The sequence below is a fragment of the Pipistrellus kuhlii genome, unplaced genomic scaffold (assembly GCF_014108245.1).
Source record: "Pipistrellus kuhlii isolate mPipKuh1 unplaced genomic scaffold, mPipKuh1.p scaffold_m20_p_35, whole genome shotgun sequence".
Taxonomy (NCBI): Eukaryota; Metazoa; Chordata; class Mammalia; order Chiroptera; family Vespertilionidae; genus Pipistrellus; species Pipistrellus kuhlii.
Window position 1 is genome coordinate 4893898 of NW_023425535.1, and position 24412 is coordinate 4918309.

Sequence of the window (24412 nt, forward strand, 5' to 3'; positions counted from 1 at the left end):
AAAGGAGGAATCTGAAACCAAGATTATTATATTCAACAAGGATATCATTCCAAAATAAATGGTGAAATAAAGGGCTTCCAAAAAAAAAAAAAAAAAAAAAAAAAAAAAAAAAACAGGCTAAAGTAGTTTATCACCACCAAAACTTAAAGAATTAGAAAGAGAACCATAAGAAAAGCCCAGAGTAAGTATAAGGAAGGAAATAATAAAGATCAGAAGGGAAATAAATGACATAGAGACTAAAAAAAAAAAAATACGAAAGATAAATGAAAAGATAAACACAGTTGATGACTGTTAGCCTGACTCATAAAGAAACAAGGAGAAAGGACCTAAGTGAATAAAATCAGAATAAAAGCAGAGAAGTAACAACCAACATCAAGGAAATACAAAGGCTCATAGGAAAATACTATTAATAATTATATGCCAACAAGCTGGACAATGTGGGTGAAATGTACAAATTCCAAGAAAAATACCATCTTTTAAAACTGAATCAGGAAGAATCAGAAAATCTGAATAAACTAATGAAAAGTGATGAAATAGAAGCAGTAATTGAAAAACTCCCAACATACAAAAGCCCAGGTCCAGAAGGCTTCACAGGGCAGTTTTACCAAAATTCAAAGAACTAAGACTTATAGTCCTCAAAATATTAAGGGAAAAAATTCAAGAAGAAGGAATTCTTTCAAGTTCTTTTTATGAGGTCAGCATTATCCTAATTCCAAAACCAGACAAAGACAGTACAAAGAATGAGAATTACAGGCCCATATACCTGATGAGCATAGATGCTAAAATACTCAACAAAATATTAGCAAATCAGAGCAGAAATACATAAAAAAAAGATCATACATCATGACTAACGGGAATTTATTCCAGGGATGCCACGCTGATACAGTATTCACAAATCAATAAACGTGATACATCACATAAATAAATTGAAAGACAAAATTCACATGATCATATCAATAGATACAGAAAAAAACATTTTACAAAACCCAATACCCATTTTTGATAAAAAATTCTCAACAACATGGGAATAGAGGAAACATATCTCAACATAATAAAAGCCATGCATGACAAACATACAGCAAAAATCATACTCAATGGGCAAAAACTAAAACCTTTTTCCCCAAGAACAGGAACAATACAGGGAAGTCTGTTTTCACCGTATTCAACACTAGAGGCCCAGTGCATGAAATTCATGCACTGGTGAGGGGATGTCCCTCAGTCCAGCTTGCACCCTATCCAATCTGGAACCCCTCATAGATGTCCCTTTCACAATGCAGGACTGCTGGCTCCCGACCACTTTCCTGCCTGCCAGCCTGATCACCCCCAACAACTCCCCTGTTAGCCTGATCAATGCCTAACTCTCCCCTGCTGGCCCAATAGCACCCAATTGACCTCTCCTGCCATCCCGGTTGCCGCTAACTGCTCTCCCCTGCAGGCTTGGTTGCCCCCAACTGCCCTCCCCTGTAAGCCTGATCCCTCCAACTGCCCTTCCCTGCCACCCTGGTCACCCCTAACTGCCCTCCTCTGCCAGCCATCTTGTGGTGGCCATTTTGTGACCACATGGGGGTGACCATTTTGTGTGAGGGCATGATGTTCAATTTGCATATTACCTCTTTATTATATAGGATAGTACTGGAAGTTGTAGCCACTGTGATCAGACAAAAAGAAATAAAAGGCATCCAAATTGAAAAGGAGTATTATCAGGTGATAAGACAATGATGAGATGATGTTGACTCCTGGTTGGTTGATCTGAGCATGTTTGTCAGTTCTCTTTGCTGGATTCACAGCTGAGTCACCTCCATAATTACTTCACAGAGGCCTAGAAAAGAAAACTTTAAGAAAAACTGAACTCTCTACTCACATATAAGTATGCTAGAGGCCCTATGCATGAAATTTGTGCCAGGGGCTTGGCCCTTGCAGCTGTGGTAGCTCTCCTTGGCCCTTGTAGCTTTGGCATTGTCTGGAAGGTCATCTCGAAGGATGTTCAGAGGTCGTTCAGCTGCCTGGTCTAATTAACATATTACACTTCTATTACTGTAGATCCTAGAGGCCCTGTGTATATTTGTGCACTGGGGAGGGGTCCCTCAGCCCAGTCTGCCCGCAGGGCAGGCTGACCTATGTGCGTGGCCCTCGGGGCTCCCCGCTATGTTGGCTGGGAGGGTGAGACTGGAGCTGCCCTTTGGGCTCAGGTCTCCCCTGCAGCCTCCACCGGAGCTTTCAGACCAGAGGCCCGTGCCTGGCGGGGGTGGGAGGTGTGTGCCCTGTGCCCTCGGGGATCCTCTGCCGCCTGTCAGAATGACGACACTCAGAACACTCGCCGCTCAGCACGGGCTTTCCCCCTGAAAGCGGGCACTCGGCTGGCCAGGCGGGTGACCGCAAGGCCGGCTCTCTCTGGGGGCCTGGGGCTCGGTGGGAGCAGCGGGTGCTGCCAGGGAGAGCGCTGGCTCAGCTGGCTCAGGGGGGCATGGAGAAGGAGAGGGTGTTTCTTGTGGGGACTTTCTCGTGGGCGAGGCAGCTGGGTACCAGCAGTGGCCGGGGCAGTGCCACCGAGCCATCCCCAGGGCTCAGGCAGGGCGCTCTGCAGCAGGACGGGCTGGGCCCTCGCCCCTCTGCGGGGTGTGCAGGTCACCAGCATCGTGTGCGGAGCTGGACACACTGCGAAGAGCCGGCGCGGATGTTGCTGTGGAGCATCAGAGTGACAGGCTGCTGGGAGGCGGCCGGGGAGCCAGGTGCGGGCCTGCGTCCGGGACCCGGACCTAACGGGCTGACTGAGCACATGGACCTCGGCTCAGACCGCTCCTGAGGGGGAGGGAGAGCAGCCTCCCTGAAGGGTGGCTCTGCCAGCCGGGCAGTGCAGCCACTGAGTGCCACACTCATCGCTCTTCTCTTTCTTCTTTAAAACAGCAGCTTGTGGGGGACCAGCAAGCAAACAGGAGTCCCACAGCACACGCAGGTGCGCCCGTTAGAGGGGAGGGTGCAGGTGGTGTCCCTCTTCTCTGTGACTAACCACTCAGCCCTCCTCTCTGCTCTGCCTTCTCTCATCTCCTGCAGTCAGTGAGCATGCTCTGTGCATCCTGGGACGAGGGCAGGCAGCCGGGCGGAGCGAGGTCTGAAAGCTCAGCGAGCACCCCTGTGGGGTGTGACGGAGGACAGGGGCTGAGCGAGGGCAGGCAGCCGGCCGGAGCTGGGGTGCTCTCCTGGCCGGAGGCTTGTGGGAGCACACTGTGATGGGACCAGTTCGTTCAGGTGCCTGTGGGTGTCCAGGTGGAGACACCAGCAGGGAAGGCCCGGCAGGAAGGACGCTGAGGAGAAGCGGAGGGCATGTCCCCTGTAGGGTGTGAAATCGGGGCACACAGCACCATTGAGTGGTCTGCCTCACTGATTGACTGTGGCGAAACTGACCTAAATACAGAAATGTAAACACGAGAGACTCTGAAATCACCCAGCATTCCTCATGCCTCACAGGTTGACCCAATTAAGTCTCCGGCCGGCTGGCCAGCCGGTTCTCCCCGGGGCAGGCACTCCTGGCAGGTGGGGCAGCAGGATGCTCTGGCCTGGCGGGAGCCTGACCCGGGGCCGGCCACCAGAACCGCCAGGACTGCTGGCCGGAGCGGCCTCCAGGCCTCCTGCATCATCAGGGAAGGTGGGCGGAGTCTGAGGCCACCTTGCCCTGAATCGGCTGAATTAAAACTCGCCGTCCTCCAGGCCAGGCCAGGAGACGCTTCTGAAAGTGACGGCCTTCTTCTCTGCGAAGGGCTGGGGGCCGGGCAGTCACTCTTGGTCTAGTTTCTTCAGTTTCAGGAGGCCAGACCAGAGCCCTGACTTTCAGGGCTGATCTGGGCACAGTCCCCTCCCCACGGTGGTGGGGCTAAGCTGATCCTGCCTGGCACACGCTCCCTCCCGAGCTGCTACGCATGCATTCCAGTCCTCCCCGGAGAGCCGGCGCGGACATGGCCGCGTATCGATGCCTCCCGTGTGCTGGGGACAAAACCAGGTGCAGGGGAGGCCACACTGAACCACGAGGCACAGGAAGGTTTCTGCCGTTTTTCTTCTTGAGCGCCGTTGTTAATCTTCCAGTCAGTACCACTGTGTCTTTGGTTCTCGGATTGGTGGAGAGGAGTCAGACTGCCAGGCGTTAAGGCGACAGCTGCATAAGCAGGAGAGACGGCCTGGCACCTCACTCAGTGAGAACGCATCCCTGCCAGCTGTGGCAGTGCAGGCTCTGCGGCGCCGGTGCCAAATTTATGATATGTTTGATTTAGGTAAAGTGCCTGGAGCCTGCGGGGACCAGCTGTTATTAAACACCATCTGCAGTCTTCACTGTTATTGATATCTTAGGATATCAGCTTTCATCACCCTGTTAGTCCTTTACCCCTGGGAAGAGGGGGCGTGGGGAGAGGGGGTGTGGGGAGAGGGGGTGAGGGGAGAGGGGGCGTGGGGAGAGGGAGTGAGGGGAGAGGGGGTGAGGGGAGAGGGGGCGTGGGGAGAGGGGGCGAGGAGAGAGGGGGCGTGGGGAGAGGGGGAGTTGGAAGAGGGGGAGTTGGGAGAGGGGGCGTGGGAAGATGGGGAAAGGGGAGAGGGGGTGAGGGGAGAGGGGGTGTGGGGAGAGGGGGAGTTGGGAGAGGGGGCGTGGGGAGAGGGGGAGTTGGGAGAGGGGGCGAGGGGAGAGGGGGCAAGGGGAGAGGGGGTGTGGGAAGATGGAGAGAGGGGAGAGGGGTCGAGGGGAGAGGGGGCGAGGGGAGAGGGGGCGTGGGAAGAGGGGTCGAGGGGAGAGGGGGCGAAGGGAGAGGGGGAGTTGGGAGAGGGGGAGAGCGGAGAGGGGGTGTGGGGAGAGGGGGAGTTGGGAGACGGGGCATGGGGAGAGGAGGTGTGGGGAGAGGGGGCGAGGGGAGAGGGGGCGAGGGGAGAGGGGGAGGTGGGAGAGGGGGCTAGTTAGAGGGGTGCGGAGGCTGGGGTGAGAGGCCTTGGTGCTGGTGCTGGGCCTGGGCTGAGCTGCAGCGTTCAGCGGGCGGCTCTCACTGGCCACGGGAGCCCGGGCTGCCGGTGGCTCGCGTGGAAGGGAAGCTGCGAGTGGAGCTCTCAGGAATCCTCACACCCTCCCGGGACCTGCCAGGAATGGGTGATGGTGAAGTGATGACGGTGATGGCATCAGTAAGGACCACTCATTGTATTTTACCATATACACATGTACATATTATATATATCACATATACATATATAACATACACATACACACATATACAGATATATCACACGGGTATACATGTATACCATATACATACATGCATATACACATACACACTTAACCACATCCATATATGCATGTGACGTTGCACGCAGGAGCTGTCTGAGTGCTCCGCACAGGCGTCATCGTGTGGCTGTGGGTGGAGCGGCTGCTGAGGACGCCGGGCGGGGCGTGGCGGGCAGCAGGCCCCTCCCGGGTCAGCTCCTCCGATCGGAGCCTGTGCTTCCAGGCATGGTCCCTTCGGAGCCGCTTGTGCTCAGTGAAGGGGTCTCTGAGCTGAGGGGCCTGTCGTGCTCTCCTGAGTGTCCTGTCCTCTGGGAATTACAACCTCATTCGGACATTGCGGGCCAGGCCTCGCCTCCTCGGCGCTCAGGCTTCGGCTCAGCTCAGCTCATCGCCACTCTGAGCTCCGGGCGTGGACTCCGGGCATGCGATCCAGGCGTGGGCTTTTGGTGTGGCTCTGGGTGTGGCTCCGGGCGTGGACTCCGGGCATGCGATCCAGGCGTGGGCTTTTGGTGTGGCTCTGGGCGTGGCTCCGGGCGTGGACTCCGGGCATGCGATCCAGGCGTGGGCTTTTGGTGTGGCTCTGGGCGTGGCTCTGGGCGTGGCTCTGGGCGTGGCTCCGGGCGTGGGCTCCAGTGGGCTCTGGCACACAGCTCAGGTACGGGGAGCCTGAAGTGTGTCATCTGCTCCTGTGGGATGAGAAACGTGTCTGAGAGGCAAACCTGAAACAGCAGCTGTGAATCCTGAACTCCAAGTCCAGCCTCAGAGTGCCCTCTCCTTCCCAGGCTGGGAGGACACAGGGCGGCAGGGCCGCACAGGCCATGTCCCCGAGGCCCCCTGCTTCCCCGGAAAACAGAGCCGCTGGCTCTCCATCCGGACTGGACCGGCGTCTGCCACAGTGAGGGTGTCCTTCAGCAGCAGGCGCTCCTGCGGAGGCGCCCACGGGGCCCTCCCTCTCGCCCTCCCCTCCTTCCCTCTTTCCCACCTTCCCACCTTCCCACCTCCCCTCCTTCCCTCTTCCCACCTTCCCACCTTCCCACCTTCCCACCTTCCCACCTTCCCACCTTCCCACCTTCCCACCTCCCTTCCTGCCTTGCTCCCCCCACTCGCTCCTGCATCCCTACCGCGATGGCTGTTTGCCCCACGTGTGCCTGACGCTGTGTGAGGCTTTAGACCTAAAAGCAGCTGAGAAAACCCTGGTCTCCACCTTCAGGGGGTGGCACTGGCAGCAGCCCAGGCGTCTGTGGAAGCCAGGGCACATGCACATGCACCATGCACACATGAACACACACACGTTCGCACACGGCGCCGGGAAAAGCACTGCGAACCGGGGCGGGGCCACAGAGATCCATGGCCTCAGCTCTTGAGGCCGGAAACTCAGCATCTGGGCGGGTCTCTGAGGCTGGGAGGCCTGGCCTTGCCCCCTGGCTGGCTGCTGCTGGCAGCCTCTGGCAGGTCCTGGCTGGCAGACACTTGGCCTGACTCTGCCTTCGCCGTCACATGGTGCTCTCCCGTGCATACTCTTGCGTCCACGCTCACCCTTGTCAGAGGACAACGGCTATTGGATAGGCCCTAGCGCCCTCAGCACACCCGTGGCCGCTGTGAAGACCTGCCTTCCAGTACGGTGCACACTGTGGGTGTGCATCCCAACCATCGATTTGGGGACACAGTTCCACCCACGACGGGGGAATGTCCTCCACAGATCCTTGAAGCAGTGATGTGTACCCCAGCCTCGGAATAGGAGGGAGCGGCTGGTGTGCGGGGGAGATCCCCGGTGGCGTGGGAGGCGGAGGGGAGAGAGGTGGGGGACGCGGGAGTCTGGCCCGAGCGCACAGCCGCCTGGGAGGCCTGGGAGTTGTTTGAGGCAGTCACTCTGTGCTGGAGGGGAGCCCAAAGGGGTGTCCACACAGCGCTGTGGCCAGCACCCAGAGCCTCCTGGAGAGCCTTCACACCAGCATGGGCACTGTGCCCCCCCTTCCCCCCCAGCGCAGCTGCGGCTCTTCTGTCCCTGGTTCCCATTAGGTCTGACGTTAGAAAAGCACAGCCCGCCTCCGCCAGGCAGGGGAGCAGGGGACAGCCCCCTCCTGGGCGAGCCTGCGCTTGGAAGGAGAGGGAGCCATCAATGGTTGGCAGGGCACGAGGGGGGCCTGGGTCGTGGGGAGCAGAGTGCAGGGTGCAGGAGGGGGCTCCCTCCCGGTCTGCTGGCCGGAAGCCTGACTCCCCCTGAGCCTCTGTCCCCGTGGTCTTCCCACAGGCCGCCCTCCACCTCGGCCTCTGCTTCTCCAGCCGCGGCCAGACCCACGCACGTCCTTTCAGAAACGCCTTCACAGAGATGGCCGTGGAGGCCTGCGGCTGCTGCTGCAGGCGCGGACCTGGCACCACAGAGGGGGCCCTGCCCTGCCTGGCTGGTGCCCGGGAAGGTCGTAAGAGGGAGACACTGGGTGACCTTGCTCCGGCAGACTGTCATCGGAGGCAGCAGGCACGGGCGCCATGGTGGGCTGACCGTGACTCGCTAACCACTGAGCCTGCAGACAGACCCTCTGGCCCGCAGGGCTGCAGTCGGCCTGGCTGTGGGCCTGTGGCTGGTTCCTGTGCGTCGTCTTCGCTTGCTGAGTCAGGAAGCGCAGGAGCTGAGCGGGGCTGTGGAGACGGGAAGGTGGTAAAGTGGGCCCATCGGGTGTGAGTGGCTGGGCCCTGGTGTGACCTGGAGGCAGGCCCTAGCCCGCGCTCCTGGCGGTGGCGGCAGAGCCTGGTGTCCAGACAAACAGAACGGCCCTGGGCCTGTGCTCAGAGGCGCTGGTAGCGGCTGGGAGACCCAGGCCTGCCCAGCGGCAGCAGGGGCACGGCTCCGAGAAGCGGTCCGCCGTGCGGTGGCGGGAGGGGAGTCCCAGGTGAGAGGAGGCTGTCCCAGCGCGCGGCCGATCTGAGCTACCCCAGCGGGAGGCCGGTGTGCGCCGGGCTGGGAGGGACCCAGAAGTCACACCCGGGTAAAGCGGACTCTGCGCTCGCCCACGCCGCTTCTGGACCTGTCACCGGCGGCATTCTACACCCGGTGTGCAAGGCAGCCTCCATGGACTCTCCGGGCGCACTGATCTCAGAGCTTTGCCCAAATGGGCTCAATCCGCAGCTCCCCCTGGCGGGTGGAGGAGGAGACGGTGCACGGAGCAGGGGTAACGGGTCCAAGGCCACAGAGCTAGCGGGTGGTAGTGACATTACAGCCAGGCCGGACTCCGCTGGAACACTGCGCCGCCGCCGCCGCCGCCGCCGCACGGGCCCCCGGAGCAGGTGGCACCTGTTTCCAGGCAATGCCCACCGGGCGGCGTGGCTTCCCTGACTTGCTCCTTTTCTCCAGATGTGACAGTGGAGGTGAGCCAGGCCTGTGGCCGGAGAGGGCGGCTTCACGCGCTCGGGGCCGGGAAGCTGGTGCGCGTCTCAGCTCTGGGAGGGGCTCGCTCCGTCTCTGCGAGGCTGGTGCTCCAGGGCTGCGGGGAGGCTCCACGAGAGGGTGAGCACAGGGCGGCGTCCTTCTCCGAGCCCGCCGGGCTCAGAAGCCACGGCTCCTTTCCACAGCTCCGGGCCGGGTTATCGGGGCCACTGCGTGTCAGTGCCTCCAGACCGCGTACTGCGGGGCGTGGTGGCGGGATCTGGACGCCTGGCCCAAGCTAAAGTGAGGTCTGCGTTAGAAAAGCACGCCACGCCTCCTCACTGAGCACTAAGGAGAGAAAGGATAAGGAGCTCAGAGGACACAGCACGGCTGCTCAGCTACGAAAGCGCCTGGGCTGTAGGCAGTGCCCTCTGGTGAGGGGGGCCGCCTGGGGCACAGCAGAGTCTGTCTCCGCTGAGTGCTAGGCGGTCTCCTGCAGAGCCCTGGCTGGCTGGCTCCTGTCATCGCTGTGATCCTGGAGCGCCCTGTGCCAGGAAGCCAGCTGTAGCCGAGGGGCCGCCCTCCCCTGCTGGCTGTGGTCTGGGAAGGCCTCCGCCGCCCTCAGAGTGCAGCCCGGAGGCCAGCACCGCCGCCCGCAGGCTCAGCCGACGGCCCAGAGGCATTCCCAAGGCGAAGCCAGGGCCCGGGCTCAGTCCTCGGCTCAGTGAGGCCCCTGCACCCCTGACCTGCAAAGACGCTTCAGGAGCAGAACAGACACCCCTCTAGCTCCCTCCCTCTTTCCACCAGAGTCTGTGTCCTTGCTGTGTCATTTTTTTTGTAAACCCGCCCTCTGCCCTCTGTTTTCCCTGCATTGAGGCCCTTCCATGCACACCCATCAGTGACACACCCAGGTCCTAGACGCATCTGCACACACATGCATGCACACATGTCCAGCACATGCTCATCTGTCCCTTAGCTCTGCCTTAAAACAGTGTGACAGCTTCCTGCAGTTCCTCCGTGCCCCGTGCTCATCTCACTCACAGACCCTGTGCTTGTCTAGGGAACATCAGCAGTTCCTTTCCCGTCAGTTAAAAAATATTTTTTAAATGTTGGTTATAGTTGGCCTACAACATTATATTAGTTTCAGGTTTACAACCCTGTGATCAGACATTATATAACTTACAAAGCGAACACACCAATACATCTAGTTACCATCTGACACCTTGAATAGTGTCTATAATCTTAAGGACTATAATCCCTATGCTTTACACTACATGTGTCAAACACAAGGCCCGTGGGCCAAATCCGTCCCGCCAGGCCTTGCAATGTGGCCCGCACCGCGCTGTCATCACTGCACTCCGCTGTGTTTCCATCACAATGACAGTTTATGACTGTTCAGTAAACCATTCGGCCCGCGATTTAGGCTGGATTTTAGATTTTGGCCCCTTCTCTGATTGAGTTCGACACCCCTACTTTACACCCCATGACCATTCTGTAACTGCTAGTTTGTACTTCTTAACCCCTTCACCTTTTCATCACCCCCCTCCCAACACTCCTCTCACCTGGCCATCATCACACTGTCCCCGGATCTATGGTCTGTTTCTGTCCTGCTGATCCTACTTTGTGTCTTAGATTCCACATTAGGCACTTGTCTGACTCTGTCTGACTTACTGCACTCAGCACGACACCCTCTATGTCCACCCATGCTGTTGGATATGGTAAGATTTCCTTTTTTTTTCCTGGCTGAGTCATATTCCATTAAAATATATCTATCTATCTATCCTTCTTTATCTATTCCTTTATTGATGGAAATTTAAGTTGTGTCCATGTCTTGACTATTATAAATAATTCTGAAGTAAACATATGGAGGATTATTTTTTTATCTTAGTGTTTTGGGTTTATTCAAATAAATACCTAGAGTTAGGATTGCTGGGTCTCTCTCTGTCTCTGGTATATAGCCTTCGTTTAAAATCTGTTTTGTCTGGTATAGGTATTATTACCCCACCTTTTTTCTTTTGTTTTGTTTCCATTTTCAGGAAATATCTTTTTCCATCCCTTTACTTTAGGTCTGTGTGTGTATTTCAATCTGAAGTGAGTCTCATGTAGATGGCATATGTAAGGTCTTATTATCTATTCAGTTCACGATATGTCTTTTGATTGGAGCATTTAATCCATTTGCATTTAAAGTAATTATTGATAGATATGTACTTATTGCAATTGTATTATTCTTTTATAGTTTGTTGTTGTTCTTCCAAGAGAAGACCTTTTAACATTTATTTTTGTTTTTTAAATATATTTTTATTGATTTCAGAGAGGAAGGGGAGGGTGAGAGAGAAAGAAACATCAATGAGGAGAAAGAATCATTGATTGGCTGCCTCCTGTATGACCCTACTGGGGACTGAACCCCAAACCCAGGCATGTGCCCTTGAACAGAATTGAACCCAGCACCCTAACCAAACCAGCTAGGGCTTAACGTTTCTTATAATACTGATTTGGTGGTGATAACTCATTTAACTTTTTCTTGTCTGGGAAGTTCTTTATCTATCATTCAACTCTAATTGATAGCTTTGCTAGAAAGAGTAATCTTGTTCGTAGGTATTTGCTTTTCATCACTTTAAATATACCAATCCCTTCAGGCCTGCACAGTTTCTATTGAGAAATCAGCTGGTAGTCTTATGGGTGCTCCCTTGTAGGTGACTGTCTGCTCCCTTCTTGCTTGTTTTAAGATTCTCTCTTTGTCTTTGGCTTTTGGCATTTTAATTATCTTGATGTGGGCCTGTTTAGGTTCATCTTGTTTGGGACTCTGTGTTTCCTGGACTTTTATGTCTATTTCCATCACCAGGTTGGGGAAGTTTTATGTCATTATTTTTCCCAAATAGGTTTTCAATTTCTTGTTCTCTCTCTCCTTTTTCCAGTATCTTCAGAATGCTTCAAGTTGTCCCAGAGGCTCCTTATACTCCCCTCATTATTTTGAGTTATTTTTTCTTTTTGCTATTCTGATTGGGTATTTTTTTGCTTCCATCTCTTCCAAATCTGATTCCCTGTAATGTATTCTTCATTAGTTAGTGTTTCATTCATTTTTGACTGGTTTCTTTTTATGTTTTCTATCTTCATTTTTATGTTACAATTCTCTGTGTCAGTTCTCACTACGTTCATTTACTCTTCCCCTGAGTTTATTGAGCATTCTTATAATCAGTGTTTGGAACTCTGCATATGGTAGGTTTCTTGTCTCCATATTTTTAGTTCCTTTTCTGGAGATCTCTTCTCTTCTTTCATTTGTGATGTATTTCTTTGTCCCCTCATTTTGGCTGCCTCCCTGTGTTTGTTTCAACTTATTACATAGCGGTGTTATGTCTCCCAGAACACAGCTTCCCCAGTCATCTGAGGAGGGCACTCCAGGTGTTCCCTGTGGGCAGTGGGTACTCTCCGTGAGCCTTGATTGCTATTGGCAATCTTGACCAGAAGCTCATTTTCATGACATAATTTTTGCACTTTTATTCCATTATACTCTCCTGTAAGTATTTTTTTAAATATAATTATCCTTTTGTTCCTGCCCTTAGTGCTTTGTGGTTATTCATTATTTTTGCTCCCTCAAAGTAAACTGTTAGACATTTCCAGAAGGTTTTGTTTTCTCAACACACCCACGGTTTGGAAATACTGTCAATGGGAGGGATTTACCTGATGCGAGTTGGTTGTGAGAACTAGCCTGACCGCTGTGGAGGGGCCAACTCCACGGAACAGGACTCACTGCAGCAGGTTCAGTTCCCTGCTGAGTCCGTTCCTTTAGTGTGTTGCTGGTGAAGGTGACTGGATGGTCGATGTGGTCCAAAGCAGCCCACTGGGTGCACTGGCACTGGGGCCTCCCAGGAGGTGCAGGTCAAGGTCAGCTTCTGCCTGTGCCTTACCCAGTCACCCTCAGCATAAGCTACAAAGTGATCTGCAGATGGTGGATACTTGTGCTGGGCTTGGAGGTGCCCAGGAGAGGCGAGGCTTCGAACCAAGGCCAGCTGCCACTAGTGCCAGGCCTGGAGGTACAGGGACACAGAGGCCAGATGCTGTTTGTTTGAGTGATTTTAGGAACATCAGCAGCATGCGCCAAGCCAGGACATTTACATGGGAAAGCCACTGGAAGGGACTTGACCCAGGAGTTGGGTGGGGCAAGGTCTCAGGGAGCCCCCAGGGCAGAGAAAATAGTGTGATCTAGGTTGATGGAAGCTCAGATATGGCACCTCCCTACAGGGAGAGGGCTCAGCCCAGGAACAATGGCCTCTGCCCTTCTGTCTTGGGTCTGGGAGAAAGTTGCTCCCTCTGAGCGCTTGCCCTGATGTTGGACAATTTAGTTCTTTCATGTAGACAGTTCACTACCTTTCGAGCTGGAGCTCAGAGGGAGTGAGTCCAAGTAAAGATTGTATGGCCCTTTAAGAGGAACACCTGGGACTCTGTCTGCCTTCTGCTCACTCAGGCTTAATTCCCACTGGTTTTCATAAACAGAAGTTATTAGGATTTCTCTTCCAGGAGCTAGAACCCTAGGCTGGGAGGTGCAGGGGTTGGTGTTTAGCTGGGGACTCCTTCTCCTCAGGAGATATCTACAGCTGACATACTGCCCCAACTTTTAACTGCTGCACATGGGTGTGAGACCAGCCTATTCAGAGTCTTTTCCCCTCTTCCCAGTCTCAATGTGGCTTGTTCTTTGTATCTTTGGCAGTAGGACTTCCATTGAGCTAGATTATAGGCAGTTCTGAATGATGGCTGTTCTGTAGTTTACTTGTAATTTTGATGTGATTGTGGGATGATGTGAGTACCACGTTTATCTGTGCCACCAACTTGAGCGAAGTTCATTTTCTCATCATTATTGCACTCTCATTCTGTTACAATATACTATGTATTTCATGAGTAACCACCCCCTCCATCCTACCCTAGTGCTTCTCAGGGCTCATCATCACTGCGTCCTCACAGTAAACTGGTAATGTTCCCAGAAAGTTTCAAACTTCCGATAACCCACACTTTGAAAATACTGTCACTTTGCCTAGAACATCGCTTATTCCTCTTTTCTATGTGTCAGTTTTCACTTGCTCTTTTCCTGCTAACCTTCTATCTTTGTCCTCACCCAGTCTCTCATTACAACATTGGAGGAGCACTAACAGCAGGTTCCAAGGACTCTAAGCTTACTTCTGGAATGTATTTGCACAATGATTTCAATTGTCAGTTTACCTGTTAACTCTCCTTGGTTGCCTAGGGACTGCTTACCATTACAAGAGTCTGGGCTTTTGAGAAAACAGGTCTTTTACTTGCTGCTTCTGGAACTTTCTCTACATAACCTCATCTCCTTTAGCCTTTATTTCTTCATCTGTTAAATGGGGTGACACTAACAACTTCATGAAAAAGTATGGCCATTGCTAAATGAAGCAACACAAACGCAATATTAGCGTGTCTGGAAGTTAGCATTATCGCAGCTTCCTTCCTGCACATCACGGACTGCCTGCTGAGGAGCTGGCATAACAGAGGGGCTCAGTGAGCCTATGGAAAAAGGAGAAGAGGGAGGGGAGGGTGGTGAAAACAAAAACCAGCCGGGAAGAGAAGCTCTGGCTGCTTCTGTGGAGCAGAGGAGGACAGAGCCCTGCCAGGATGCAGTGACAGCACCTGCAGGCCTCCTGGAGGCTGCTGCCCTAATCTGCATTTTGGTCACATTTATGCAGCCTCATAATGGATCCAGAGCCCCAGCACTGAAATAGTAAAGGTTAATGGTTTGTGGCAGCAAATATTTGTGGGTATTGATCTCTGGGAGCCAGCTGTGTTCTTGGCATGGAGGAACTGCTGGCTGGCAAGAAGGATATTAGAGAAACACGTGCTCTCAATGCCCACTCCAAAGGCTCACTCACCCCCCCCCCTCTACCCTTTATATAACCACTCTCCCATCATTTTCCAAGCCCCCTCTGCTTTATCAATTTCCATTGCACTTCTCACCACTGACTACATGATGCCAGGCCACATCTGACCTATAGTCTGTTTTCCTCTAGTCAGAAAGCTACAGCTTTTTCTTTGTTGAATGATTCCTACAGTGCTTCAACTAGAAAACACACAGAAAACCATGAAATATGCAACAGAATAATATTTGGCTTTCATTACCCACATAGGTACTGTCCGTACCTTCCAGAAAGTTTGCTGAGGTCGCATAACCATTGTGGTTAGTGTTATTGTTCATGTTTGTTTCTCTGTCCCCACCTCTGCCAGGTAAACTCCACCAGAGCAGGAGTTCCTTGCTGTTCATGCTGTATCCTTCGATCCAGAACACAAGCAAACGCTCAAGAAGTATGCCTTCCTTAATGAATGGATGGATGGAAGGATGGAAGGAAGGATGGATGGATGGATGGATGAGTGTGTGAATGACTTTGGGAAGCCTTTCAGAGTTCAAGATTGAATGTGCTTTTTGCAGTGCCTCAGCCTTCACTTGAGGTCCTGTCCTCTGTGAAGAGTCTGGGTCTGGGCAAGGAGAGAAGGGAAATGTGGCAAACCTCAGGGCAGGAGTACTGCACGTGGGAGAAACATCAGAGGGAACACAAGGCATGGGGGACAGGGAGATGGCAGCACTGTGCCCAAAGGTCCTGTAAGCATGCTGTGGAGATGCAGCCAGGTGATACCCACTGGTCTGCACGGTAGCAGCACCTGTGGAGTCAGACATGAGAGGAGAAAAGTGGATGCCAGAGGGTAGCAAAGGCATCTGGCCCTGTAGGTAAGGCATCTGGCCCTGTAGGCAATAGCAAAGATGAATGCCCCACTCCAACTCCATGCCTTTGGCTACTCCATGACTTTCTTCTTCTTTAAGGATGAATAATAGGGCTTTGGGACTCAAACTTATTAGAGCCATGATTGTGGCAACCCCGCAGTTGTTGAAATCTGTTTTACATAGAATGTGTATTGATTCTGCTCTTGTGGCAAGTGTATTTATCTCCATTGCCAATATAAATATTCCTGCAACATGCAAAGATATATTTATAAATTCTGTAGTATTGATTTTTCTCACATTGCAAACACATTTATCTCTTTGTTAGTGAAAATGTATCTGGGAAATAGTAAGACTGGTTTATGGAGAAAGGTATGAGGAGGAAGGGACAGACTGTCCTTGGCCACAGCTTAAGGAGACCATGTGGGTCTACCAGAAGGTACATATTTAACTGGAGGAGCCACGCTCATAGGCAAGGTGTGCTGACAAAGTCCTTTGGCAAAGCCATCCGATGTGCTCATAGGAGTGAGCTACGTTTTCAGTTAAGAGATGCCCAAGATCAGCAGTGCAGGGAAAGAGATTCAGAGAAGCAGTTCCCCTTGGTCCCAAACCCAGTTTCAGTTAGTGTTCCTTTGAATGACAGGTATTGGCTGAAAAGGATAGTTGGAGGAAAGGCAGAGCTTTGCCCTGGGAGGATGCCAGCACCAAACATGACTAAGAGGTGAAGGGAGACAGAGAACAGACCACAGAGATAAAGATAAGCTATGGAATGCCTACATTGGCACCGTGATACCTGGGCAGTGAATCCAGACCAGGTAGACAGCCTGGGCAGTGAGGCTTTTATTGTTTCCATCACCATTTATCCACCCTGTACCCCTTCCACCTCTCCCCCAGCCGTCACCACACTGTTGTCCATGCCCATGAGTTCTTTCTCTCTTTTTTCTTTTTTGCTCAATCCCTCCTCTCCTACCCTCCCAACATCACCCCACCAGAGCTGTCTGCTCTTTCTCTATGAGTCTGTTTCTATTTCGCTTGGCAGTTCAGTTTGTTTATTAAATTCCATACCTGAATGAAATTATGTGGTACTTGTCTCTCTCTCACTGGCTTATTTTTCTTAGCATAGTACTCTCTAAGTCTATCCATGTTGTTGCAAAGGGTAAACTTTATTTGTTTTTATAGCCTAGTAGTATTCCATTGTGTAAATGTCCCATGTTTTTTTATTTACTCATCTACTGATGGCACTTGGCCTAATTCCAGATTGTAACTATCTTATATAATAAAAGTCTAATATGCTAAGTATCCAGTCATCCAGTTGTTTGTTCAACCAATCAAAGCATAATATGCTAAAGATATGCTAAGAACACTCAACTGCTCACTAAGACTTGCACTGACCACCAGGGGGCAGATGATCCGACCAGTAGGTTAGCTTGCTGCTGGAGTCTGACTGATTGGGACTGAGCAAGATGGGCCAGACATGTCCTGGAACCCTCTCAGGGTCCCTCGCCAACTGGCCAAGTTCCTGCATCTCTCCCTGGCCCTGATCGTGGACCGGTGGGGTCCCTTGGCCTGGCCTGTGCCCTCTTGCAATCTGGGAACCCTCAGGGGATGTCAGAAAGCCAGTTTCAGCCCAATCCTGCAGGCCAGGCCAAGGGACCCCACTGGTGCATGAATTTATGCACCATGCCTCTAGTTGTAAATAATGCAATAAAGTAGGGGTGCATATATTCTTTTGAATTAGTGTTTCAGATTTCTCAGAAGTAGAGTTGCTAGGTCATAAGGCAATTCCATTTTTAATTTTTTGAAGAAACTCCATACTGTTCTCCATAGTGGCTGTACTAGTCTGCATTCCCACCAGCTGTGCACAGGGTTCCCTTTCTTCCCCACATCTTCACCAACGCTTATTTGTTGATTCATTAATGATAGCCATTCTGAGTGTGCGGTGATGTTTCATTATGGTTTTAATTTTCAGCTCTTTGATGATAGTGACATTGAGCATCTTTTCATATGTCTCTTGGCCTGTATGAACTCTTTAGAGAAGTTTCTACTCAGGTCCTTTGCCTATTTTCTAATTGGATTCTTTTTTAGTGTTTAGTTTTATAAGCTCTCTATACATTTTGGATATTAACTCCTTATTAGATACAACTTAATTGGCAAATATGTCCTCTCATTCAGGTGTTGACTTTTCATTCTGTTAGCTATACAAAACCTTTTTAATTTAATGTAGTCCCATTTGTTTATTTCACCTGTTGTTTCCCTTGCTCTAGGAGATATATCAAAAAAATATTACTACAGGGGCTGTGAAAACAAGGTTTTATAGCATGTTTTCTTTTAGGATTTTTATAGCTTCTAGTTTAACATTTAAGTACTTAATCCATTTTTAGTTTATTCTTGTGTGTGGAGTAAGGAGATAGTCTAATTTCATTGTTTTGCACATATTGTCCAATTTTCCCAATTCCATTTATGGAATAAACTATCTTTAGCTCATTGTATGTTTTTATTTCCTTTGCCAAATAATAATGGATTATAAAGGTGTGGGTTTATTTCCAGGATCTCTATTCTGTTCCATTGATTTAGGTATTGTTCATGTCAGTAAGAGGCTATTTTAATTATTATGACTTTGGAGTATACTTTGATATCAGGTTGTGTAATTTTTCCAAATTTTTTTTCCCTCTCAAGATCATTGTATCTACTTTGGGTCTTTTGTGGTCTCAAATAAATTTTTGGAATATTGTATATGTCCTGGTTTTGTGAAATATACCATTGGCATCTTGATAAAAATTGTGCTGAATCTATAGATTGCTTTGGGTAGTATGGACATTTTAATTATATTAATTATTCCAATCCATGAACATGGTATATGCTTCCATTTATTTGTATCTTTTTCAATTTCTTTCTTAAGTGTCTTGTAATTTTCTGAATACAGGACTTTTTCATCCTTAGTTAACTTTATCCCTAGTTATTTTATTCTTTTTGAAGCACTTATGAATAGGGATTGTTTTTTAGTTTCCATTTCTGATAGTTCATTATTGGTGTATAAAAATGCAACACATTTCTGGATATTTATATTGTATCCTGCTGCTTTGCTATATTCATTTATCAGTTTTAGTAGGTCTTTTTTTTTGGAGGAATCTTTAGGATTCTCTATATACAGTATCATGTCATCTGCAAATAATGACGGTTTTACTTCTTCCTTTCCATTTTGGGTGCCTTTTATATCTTCTGCTTGTCTGATTGCTCTGATTAGAACTTCCAGTACTACGTTGGATAAGAGTGGTGAAAGCAGACAACTCTGTCTTGTTCCTGAACTTATGGGAAATGTTTGTACTTTTTGCCCATTTAGTATGATGTTGACTATAGGTTTGTCATATATGGTCTTTATTATGTTGGGAAATGCTTCCTCTATATTCCCATTTTGCTGAGAGTTTTCATCATAAATAGTTGCTGGATTTTATCAAATGCCATTTCTGGATCTATTGATATGATTATGTGATTTTTATCCTCCATTTTGTTTTAATGGTGTATCATGTTTATTGATTTTTGAATTTAGCCTTGCATCCCTGGAATAGAACCCACTTGGTCATGGTGTATGATCTTATTAATGCATTATTGGATCCCATTTGCTAATATTTTGTTGAGGATTTTAGCTTCTGTGTTTATCAGGGATATTGGCTTATAATTTTCTAGTTTTGTAGTGTCTTTTATTTTTATTTTTTTAATAGATCTTTATTGCTCAGATTATTACAATTATTTCTCTTCCCCCCCCCCCCATATCTCCCTTCCACCTGGTTCCCACCCCACCCTCTGCCCTTACCTCCCCCTCCCATTGTCCTCATCCATAGGTGTATGATTTTAGTCCAGTCTCTTCCTGCATCTCCCACATCCTTTTCCCTCTGATAATTATTAATCCACTCCCTTTCTTTGCCCCTTATTCTATTATATTCACTACTTTATTCTGTTCCTCAGATTTAGATTCACCTGTTGATATATATGTATTTGTTGATCAAAATTTTTATCTTTACCTTTTTCTTCTTCTTCCTCTTCTTAAAGAATACCTTTCAGAATTTTATAGAATACTGGTTTGGCGGTGATAAACTCCTTACCTTTTTCTTATCTGTGAAGCTCTTTATCTGCCCTTCCATTCTGAATGATAACTTTGCTGGGTAGAATAATCTTGATTGTAGGTTCTTGCTATTCATCACTTTGAATATTTTTTGCCATTTCCATCTGGCCTACATAATTTCTGTTGAAAAATCAGCTGATAGTCATATGGGTGCTCCCTTATAGGTAACTAACTGTTTTTCTCTTGCTGCTTGTAAGATCCTCATTTTGTCTTTTGCCCTTGGCATTTTAATTATGATGTGTCTTGGTGTGGTCCTCTTTGGATTTCTTTTGCTTGGGGTTCTGTGTGCTTCCTGGGGTTCAGTGCAGTTGGAACTGGAATTCAATGTGGTCGGGGGCTTCCTTTCCCTCCTGCCATCCTGGCACTCGGCTGCCCTTCCTCTCTGCATGAGCGTTTCCCTACCTCAGTGCTTTGCGGCTCCCAATCCTATCCGTGAGCCTCTCTCCTTCTTTCTAGTTGTAGATTTCCTGCTCAGCCAGATTTCCTGTGGTTTTTGTATGATATCCTTTCTATCTTTTAGTTGTTATTTTGAAATTGTTGTAGGAGGCCGCCATCTTGGTTCTCCCTCTATTTTTGTAGTGTCTTTATCTGGCTTTGGAATTAGGATAATCCTAGCCCCTTAAAATTAGTTTGGGAGTCTTCCCTCCTCTTGAATTTTTTGGAATAGTTTGAGAAGGATAGGTGTTAGTTCTTTCAAACTTTGGTAAAATTCACCTGTAAAGCCATCAGGGCTTTTGTTGGTTTGGAAGTTTTTTGATTATTGCTTTAATTTCTCTAGTTGTTATCTGTCTATTACAATTCTCTGATTCTTCTTGATTTACTTTTGGAAGATTGTATGTTTCGAAGAATTTGTCCATTTCTCTCAGGTTGTCCAATTTGTTGGTTTGTTCATAATACTTTCTTACAATCCTTTGTATTTCTTTGGTGTCAGTTGTTATTTCTCTTTCATTTCTGATTTCATTTATTTAGATCCTCTTGCATTTTTTGTTCATGAGTCTGGTTAAAGGTTTGTTAATCTTATTTGTCTTTTCAGAGAACCTACCCTTGGTCTCATTCATCTTCTTTGTATTGTTTTTTTAGACTCTATTTTGTTTATTTATGCTCTGCTATTTATTTTTTCCTTCATTCTACTCCCTGCTGCTGATGCTTTTAAAGACATCTTCCGTAGCAGCTTTCCTCACCCAGCTGCTCACTACTTCCTCAGGGGCCTCTTTATGGAGTCACCATGATGATCCACTGAGCAAAGGTCCAATGTCCTGTGCACATCCTGGGTTCAGACTTTCTCAGAGCTTCAGTTTGGGCACCCTCAGAGGACTACACTGGGTGCTATAGTGAGTCATTGGCTTGTATTGACAACAAAACGGAGACAAGATCTACCACAGGCATCTTACTAGATGGGCCGATGCCCTGAGCCTGAAAACCCTGGAGATGTGCTGCCTGCCCACAAGTGCTCCCATCAGGAGGCAAACACCTGAGCACTGTCACCCTCACATGGCTTCTCGCTTCAATCATTGCAATACCTGGTGATGGTATTGCACTGAGGGGCTGGCATTTATTAAATGCTGACTGCGTGCTGGGTACATGTCTGTGATCTTTGGTCTTCACCAATCCTGTGGGATAGGTTTGCATCAAGAAAAGTGAGACCTCAGACATTAGATGGCTGGCCTTAGTGAGTGTCATAGACTTGTGCCTACATCAGAATCACCTGAGGGCTGTGCAAACAAATGGCTGAGTGCCACCCCAAGGTTTCTGCCTCAGTAGATCTGAGGCAGGGCCCCAGGATTTGCATTTCTCAGAAGGCCCCAGGCGGTGCTGATGCCTGAAGACCACTTTGAGAATGACTGGTCTGCCTCAAACACTGTGCTGTTTGGAATCAGGATTCACATCGCAGCCTGTCTGATTCCAGGCCTGCATCGTTGTAGCTGAGTGCATGCCCCCATGTTTCTTCGCATTCAGACCTCCTCAGGGAATGCCTGCTCTTCCCACAGCACTCCCCCTGCTCTCCAGCGGCCACCGCCCAGCCTTTGTGCCTGGCTTTCTGCTTTCTCTCTAGGAAGTCTTTCTTTTTCTCAGGACCTGACAGCCTCCGCTGAGCTCCAGGGCCTGCAGAACGCCACTCTAGTCTCTAGTGCGGCCACTTCTCTGCCCACTTGGCCCGCACTGTGGATGCCTTGGGGTGCCCAGCATCCAGTCCTTGCTTTATGTGCTGCTGAGACCTACCTCGTAGGTCAGCGGCTCTGTCGCTGCTGGTGGAACAACTGTTGGAATGGGAGGACTATCACCGCAGGCTTACAGAAGCCCCACCTCTGATGAGGCTCTCATTTCCCTGGGGGTGTGCTCTAGTGTGTGCTGCCGAAGAGCCCAGACTGACAAACAGGCTAGAGTAAGTGTGCTGCCCGGCGGCGGCCCTCCGGTGTGGACAGGTGTCTGGTCTGACGCAGCACCTGCTTTCTGCGGGAGCCTGGGTGACAGTCCTCCCGCTGTGTCCCTTCTGCATTTGCACCCTGACAAGAGGGGGAGTGCCCAGAGGGATAGCTGGTTCGGGGTGTGAATAGCTGGGTTCCCTGTACAAACCTCTAGGTGGCTTTCTCCAGGCTGTGCATGGAGAGGGGGCAGTGCCCGCGGTGCCGGGCACATTGTGAGCTGGAGATGCTCCCGGAGAGAGGACGCTGCATGTGGGTGGGAGTCCTCCCTGCAGACTAGAGGTCCCGGAGTGGGGAGTGGAGCCCGGGCCAACCACCGGCTGGCAGAGCGGAGAGGTGGGGCGTTTTGCGGTGTGAATGCTGGGCTCAGGCAGCAGGGATGTGAGGAGCCTCTGTGTCATCCAGAGGCGCTGGGAAAACTCTGGGCAGGTCACCGCTGTCAGCATGTCCCATGGAGAGCATCTCTCCTCTCAGATGCAGGAGGGAGGGAGCCGGTGCTGAGCGCCAGGCCGTGGATGCAGCGCAGCCCCCGTTTACCCTCCCGCACCCCCATCCTGGTGCCCCCGCCCCTCAGAGCCTGGGTGTACTTGTGTTGCCATGGAAATCATGCAAACATGTGGCAATGTTCCTCCTTTACAGGCAGTCAGGGCGGAGGTGCAGCCCCAGGCCCTGCACCAAAGGAGCATCCTGCTTTAATTAGATAAAAACAACGGCCATCATTAGAAAGGCTTCTCCACCAATGCTATCTTGTGCCGCAGTGACGTGCGTGCTGAGCTCCGGTCCTGCCTGAGCCAGGGCTGAGGAGCGGCGCAGAGCAGGCAGCGTCCTGGGCGCTGGCTCCCGCGCTGAGGCTGGGAGCCAGCCAGAGCTGCGGGGGGAAGACACGGGCCTCAGTCCTCAGGCTGTCACTCCACGGAGGACACACCCCAGTGATGTGCCCAGCGCTGGCCCCGTCACACGTGGGTCTGCCGTGGGCGCTGCTGCTCTGGGGCTGAGCACACCACCCCTCCGGCAGGCTCTGCCTCTGATCTCACTACTAAGAGACTTGAAAACTGAGGCACACACTTAGCCTGCCAGGCTTGCGGGGTGCTGGCAGGGAGGATGGGCCTGCCACTTCGGCCCTCACTGGGCGGGGCCTCCGAAGGCAGCAGAGCACAGAGCAGCCCCGGGAGGGGGCAGCCCTGGCTCCGGGCAGAGGGGCGCTGGGTCTTCAGGGGTCTGTGGAGCACAGGCCTGTGGGTGGGGAGTGTGCGAAGGGACCCCAGGGGAGGACCCGGACGGGACTTCTCATTTCAGCAGGCCCGGCTGGGGGCGCCCGGGGAGGCCAGGCCAGGGGAGGAGGTGAAGGTCAGGTGGAAGAGATTGGGTCTTCCCGGGACTGACTCAGTGAGAGGTGGGGAGGGGGTTCCCGTTGATAAAAAGGCAACAGGCTACCAGAAGAGACTGAGGTCAGGCTGAGCGACTGGAGCTGGAGGAAGAGGCTCCTCACCATGGAGGCCTTCATTCCCTGCAGCTGTTTTGTGGGAGACCTCACCGCAGCACCCTGAGCCGGGCATGCATCTCGCGCAGCTGAGCCTGGGCCCCTGGCCGGACTGCACGCACCAGGCTTTCCTCTCTGCGCCCATGGCCCTGGGCTCCCCTGGACACGCCTTCCTTCCCGGCACCTGGCGCAGCTACCCCTCTCCTCAGGGACCGCCACCCACGGCCCTCAGAAGCCTTTTGTCTTATCTTTGCCATTTTTACATAATTGTCAACACTTACAGGTCAAGTGATCTCAGGAAAGCCCAGACTTATCTCTTGGTTGAAAAGGAAGCGGCGGGAGATGCCAGGAGGGTGACAAGGGTGGACCTCGCCCAGTGCCAGCTGTGGAGGGCCCGCCTCAAACTGGCACACTCCCCAGGGTGTCTGCCTGGGCCCGGCTGTCCTCACCCTCCAGCACGCCTTCTTCCTGTGCCTGGCCGCTGGGTGGAGACGGCGGCACCCCATCTCCCTGCCCGGAGGGTCACTTGGAGACCGTCTCTGCGGGTCTCCACAGCTGGGCTCGAGCTGCTGGAGGGCAGGGGTGTGAGGTGCTCAGACTTGACTGACTTCATCTTCACGGAGGAAGCACAGCTCTGATTGACGCGGCCTGGGCAGGCCTCGCCCTGGGCGGAGGGGTCTGTGCTGCTGGGGCTGGTGAGCAGTGTGGGTGGAGGTCACTCCTGGGCTCGCACCTCAGGAGGCTCGCAGCCCATGTTCGGCGCTCGGGGGCTCACGGCCTGTTTGCGTTGCAGGACGTTCCAGGACCTGGCCAGGCAGGCGGAGCTGCCCTACGGCACGGTGCGCGGCTCAGCCGTGTACGAGTACTTCCGCGCCAAGGGCACCAACCCCCTGGAGCAGGACAGCACATTTGCCGAGCTCTGGCGGACCATCAGCAAGAACGGGGGCGCCGACAACTGCGTGGCCAGCCCCTCGGAAGGCATCAGGAAGGTAGGCAGGAGTCGCCCCTGGCAGGCGGGTGCTGTGCGGTGCTGTGGGCGTGGTCACCCTGCCCCCC

The 24412-nt window shown here is 51.4% G+C and overlaps 1 protein-coding gene across 2 annotated transcripts in view; it reads left to right on the forward strand.

The window, feature by feature from the left end:
* GRID1 (glutamate ionotropic receptor delta type subunit 1) overlaps positions 1–24412 on the forward strand; it is a 460835-nt gene that overhangs the window by 405511 nt on the left and 30912 nt on the right. For both annotated transcript variants that reach the window (XM_036461268.2, XM_045570709.1), the window contains one exon: positions 24150–24345. In XM_036461268.2, the coding sequence (XP_036317161.1) occupies positions 24150–24345 (196 nt within the window). The remainder of the gene's footprint in view (positions 1–24149; positions 24346–24412) is intronic.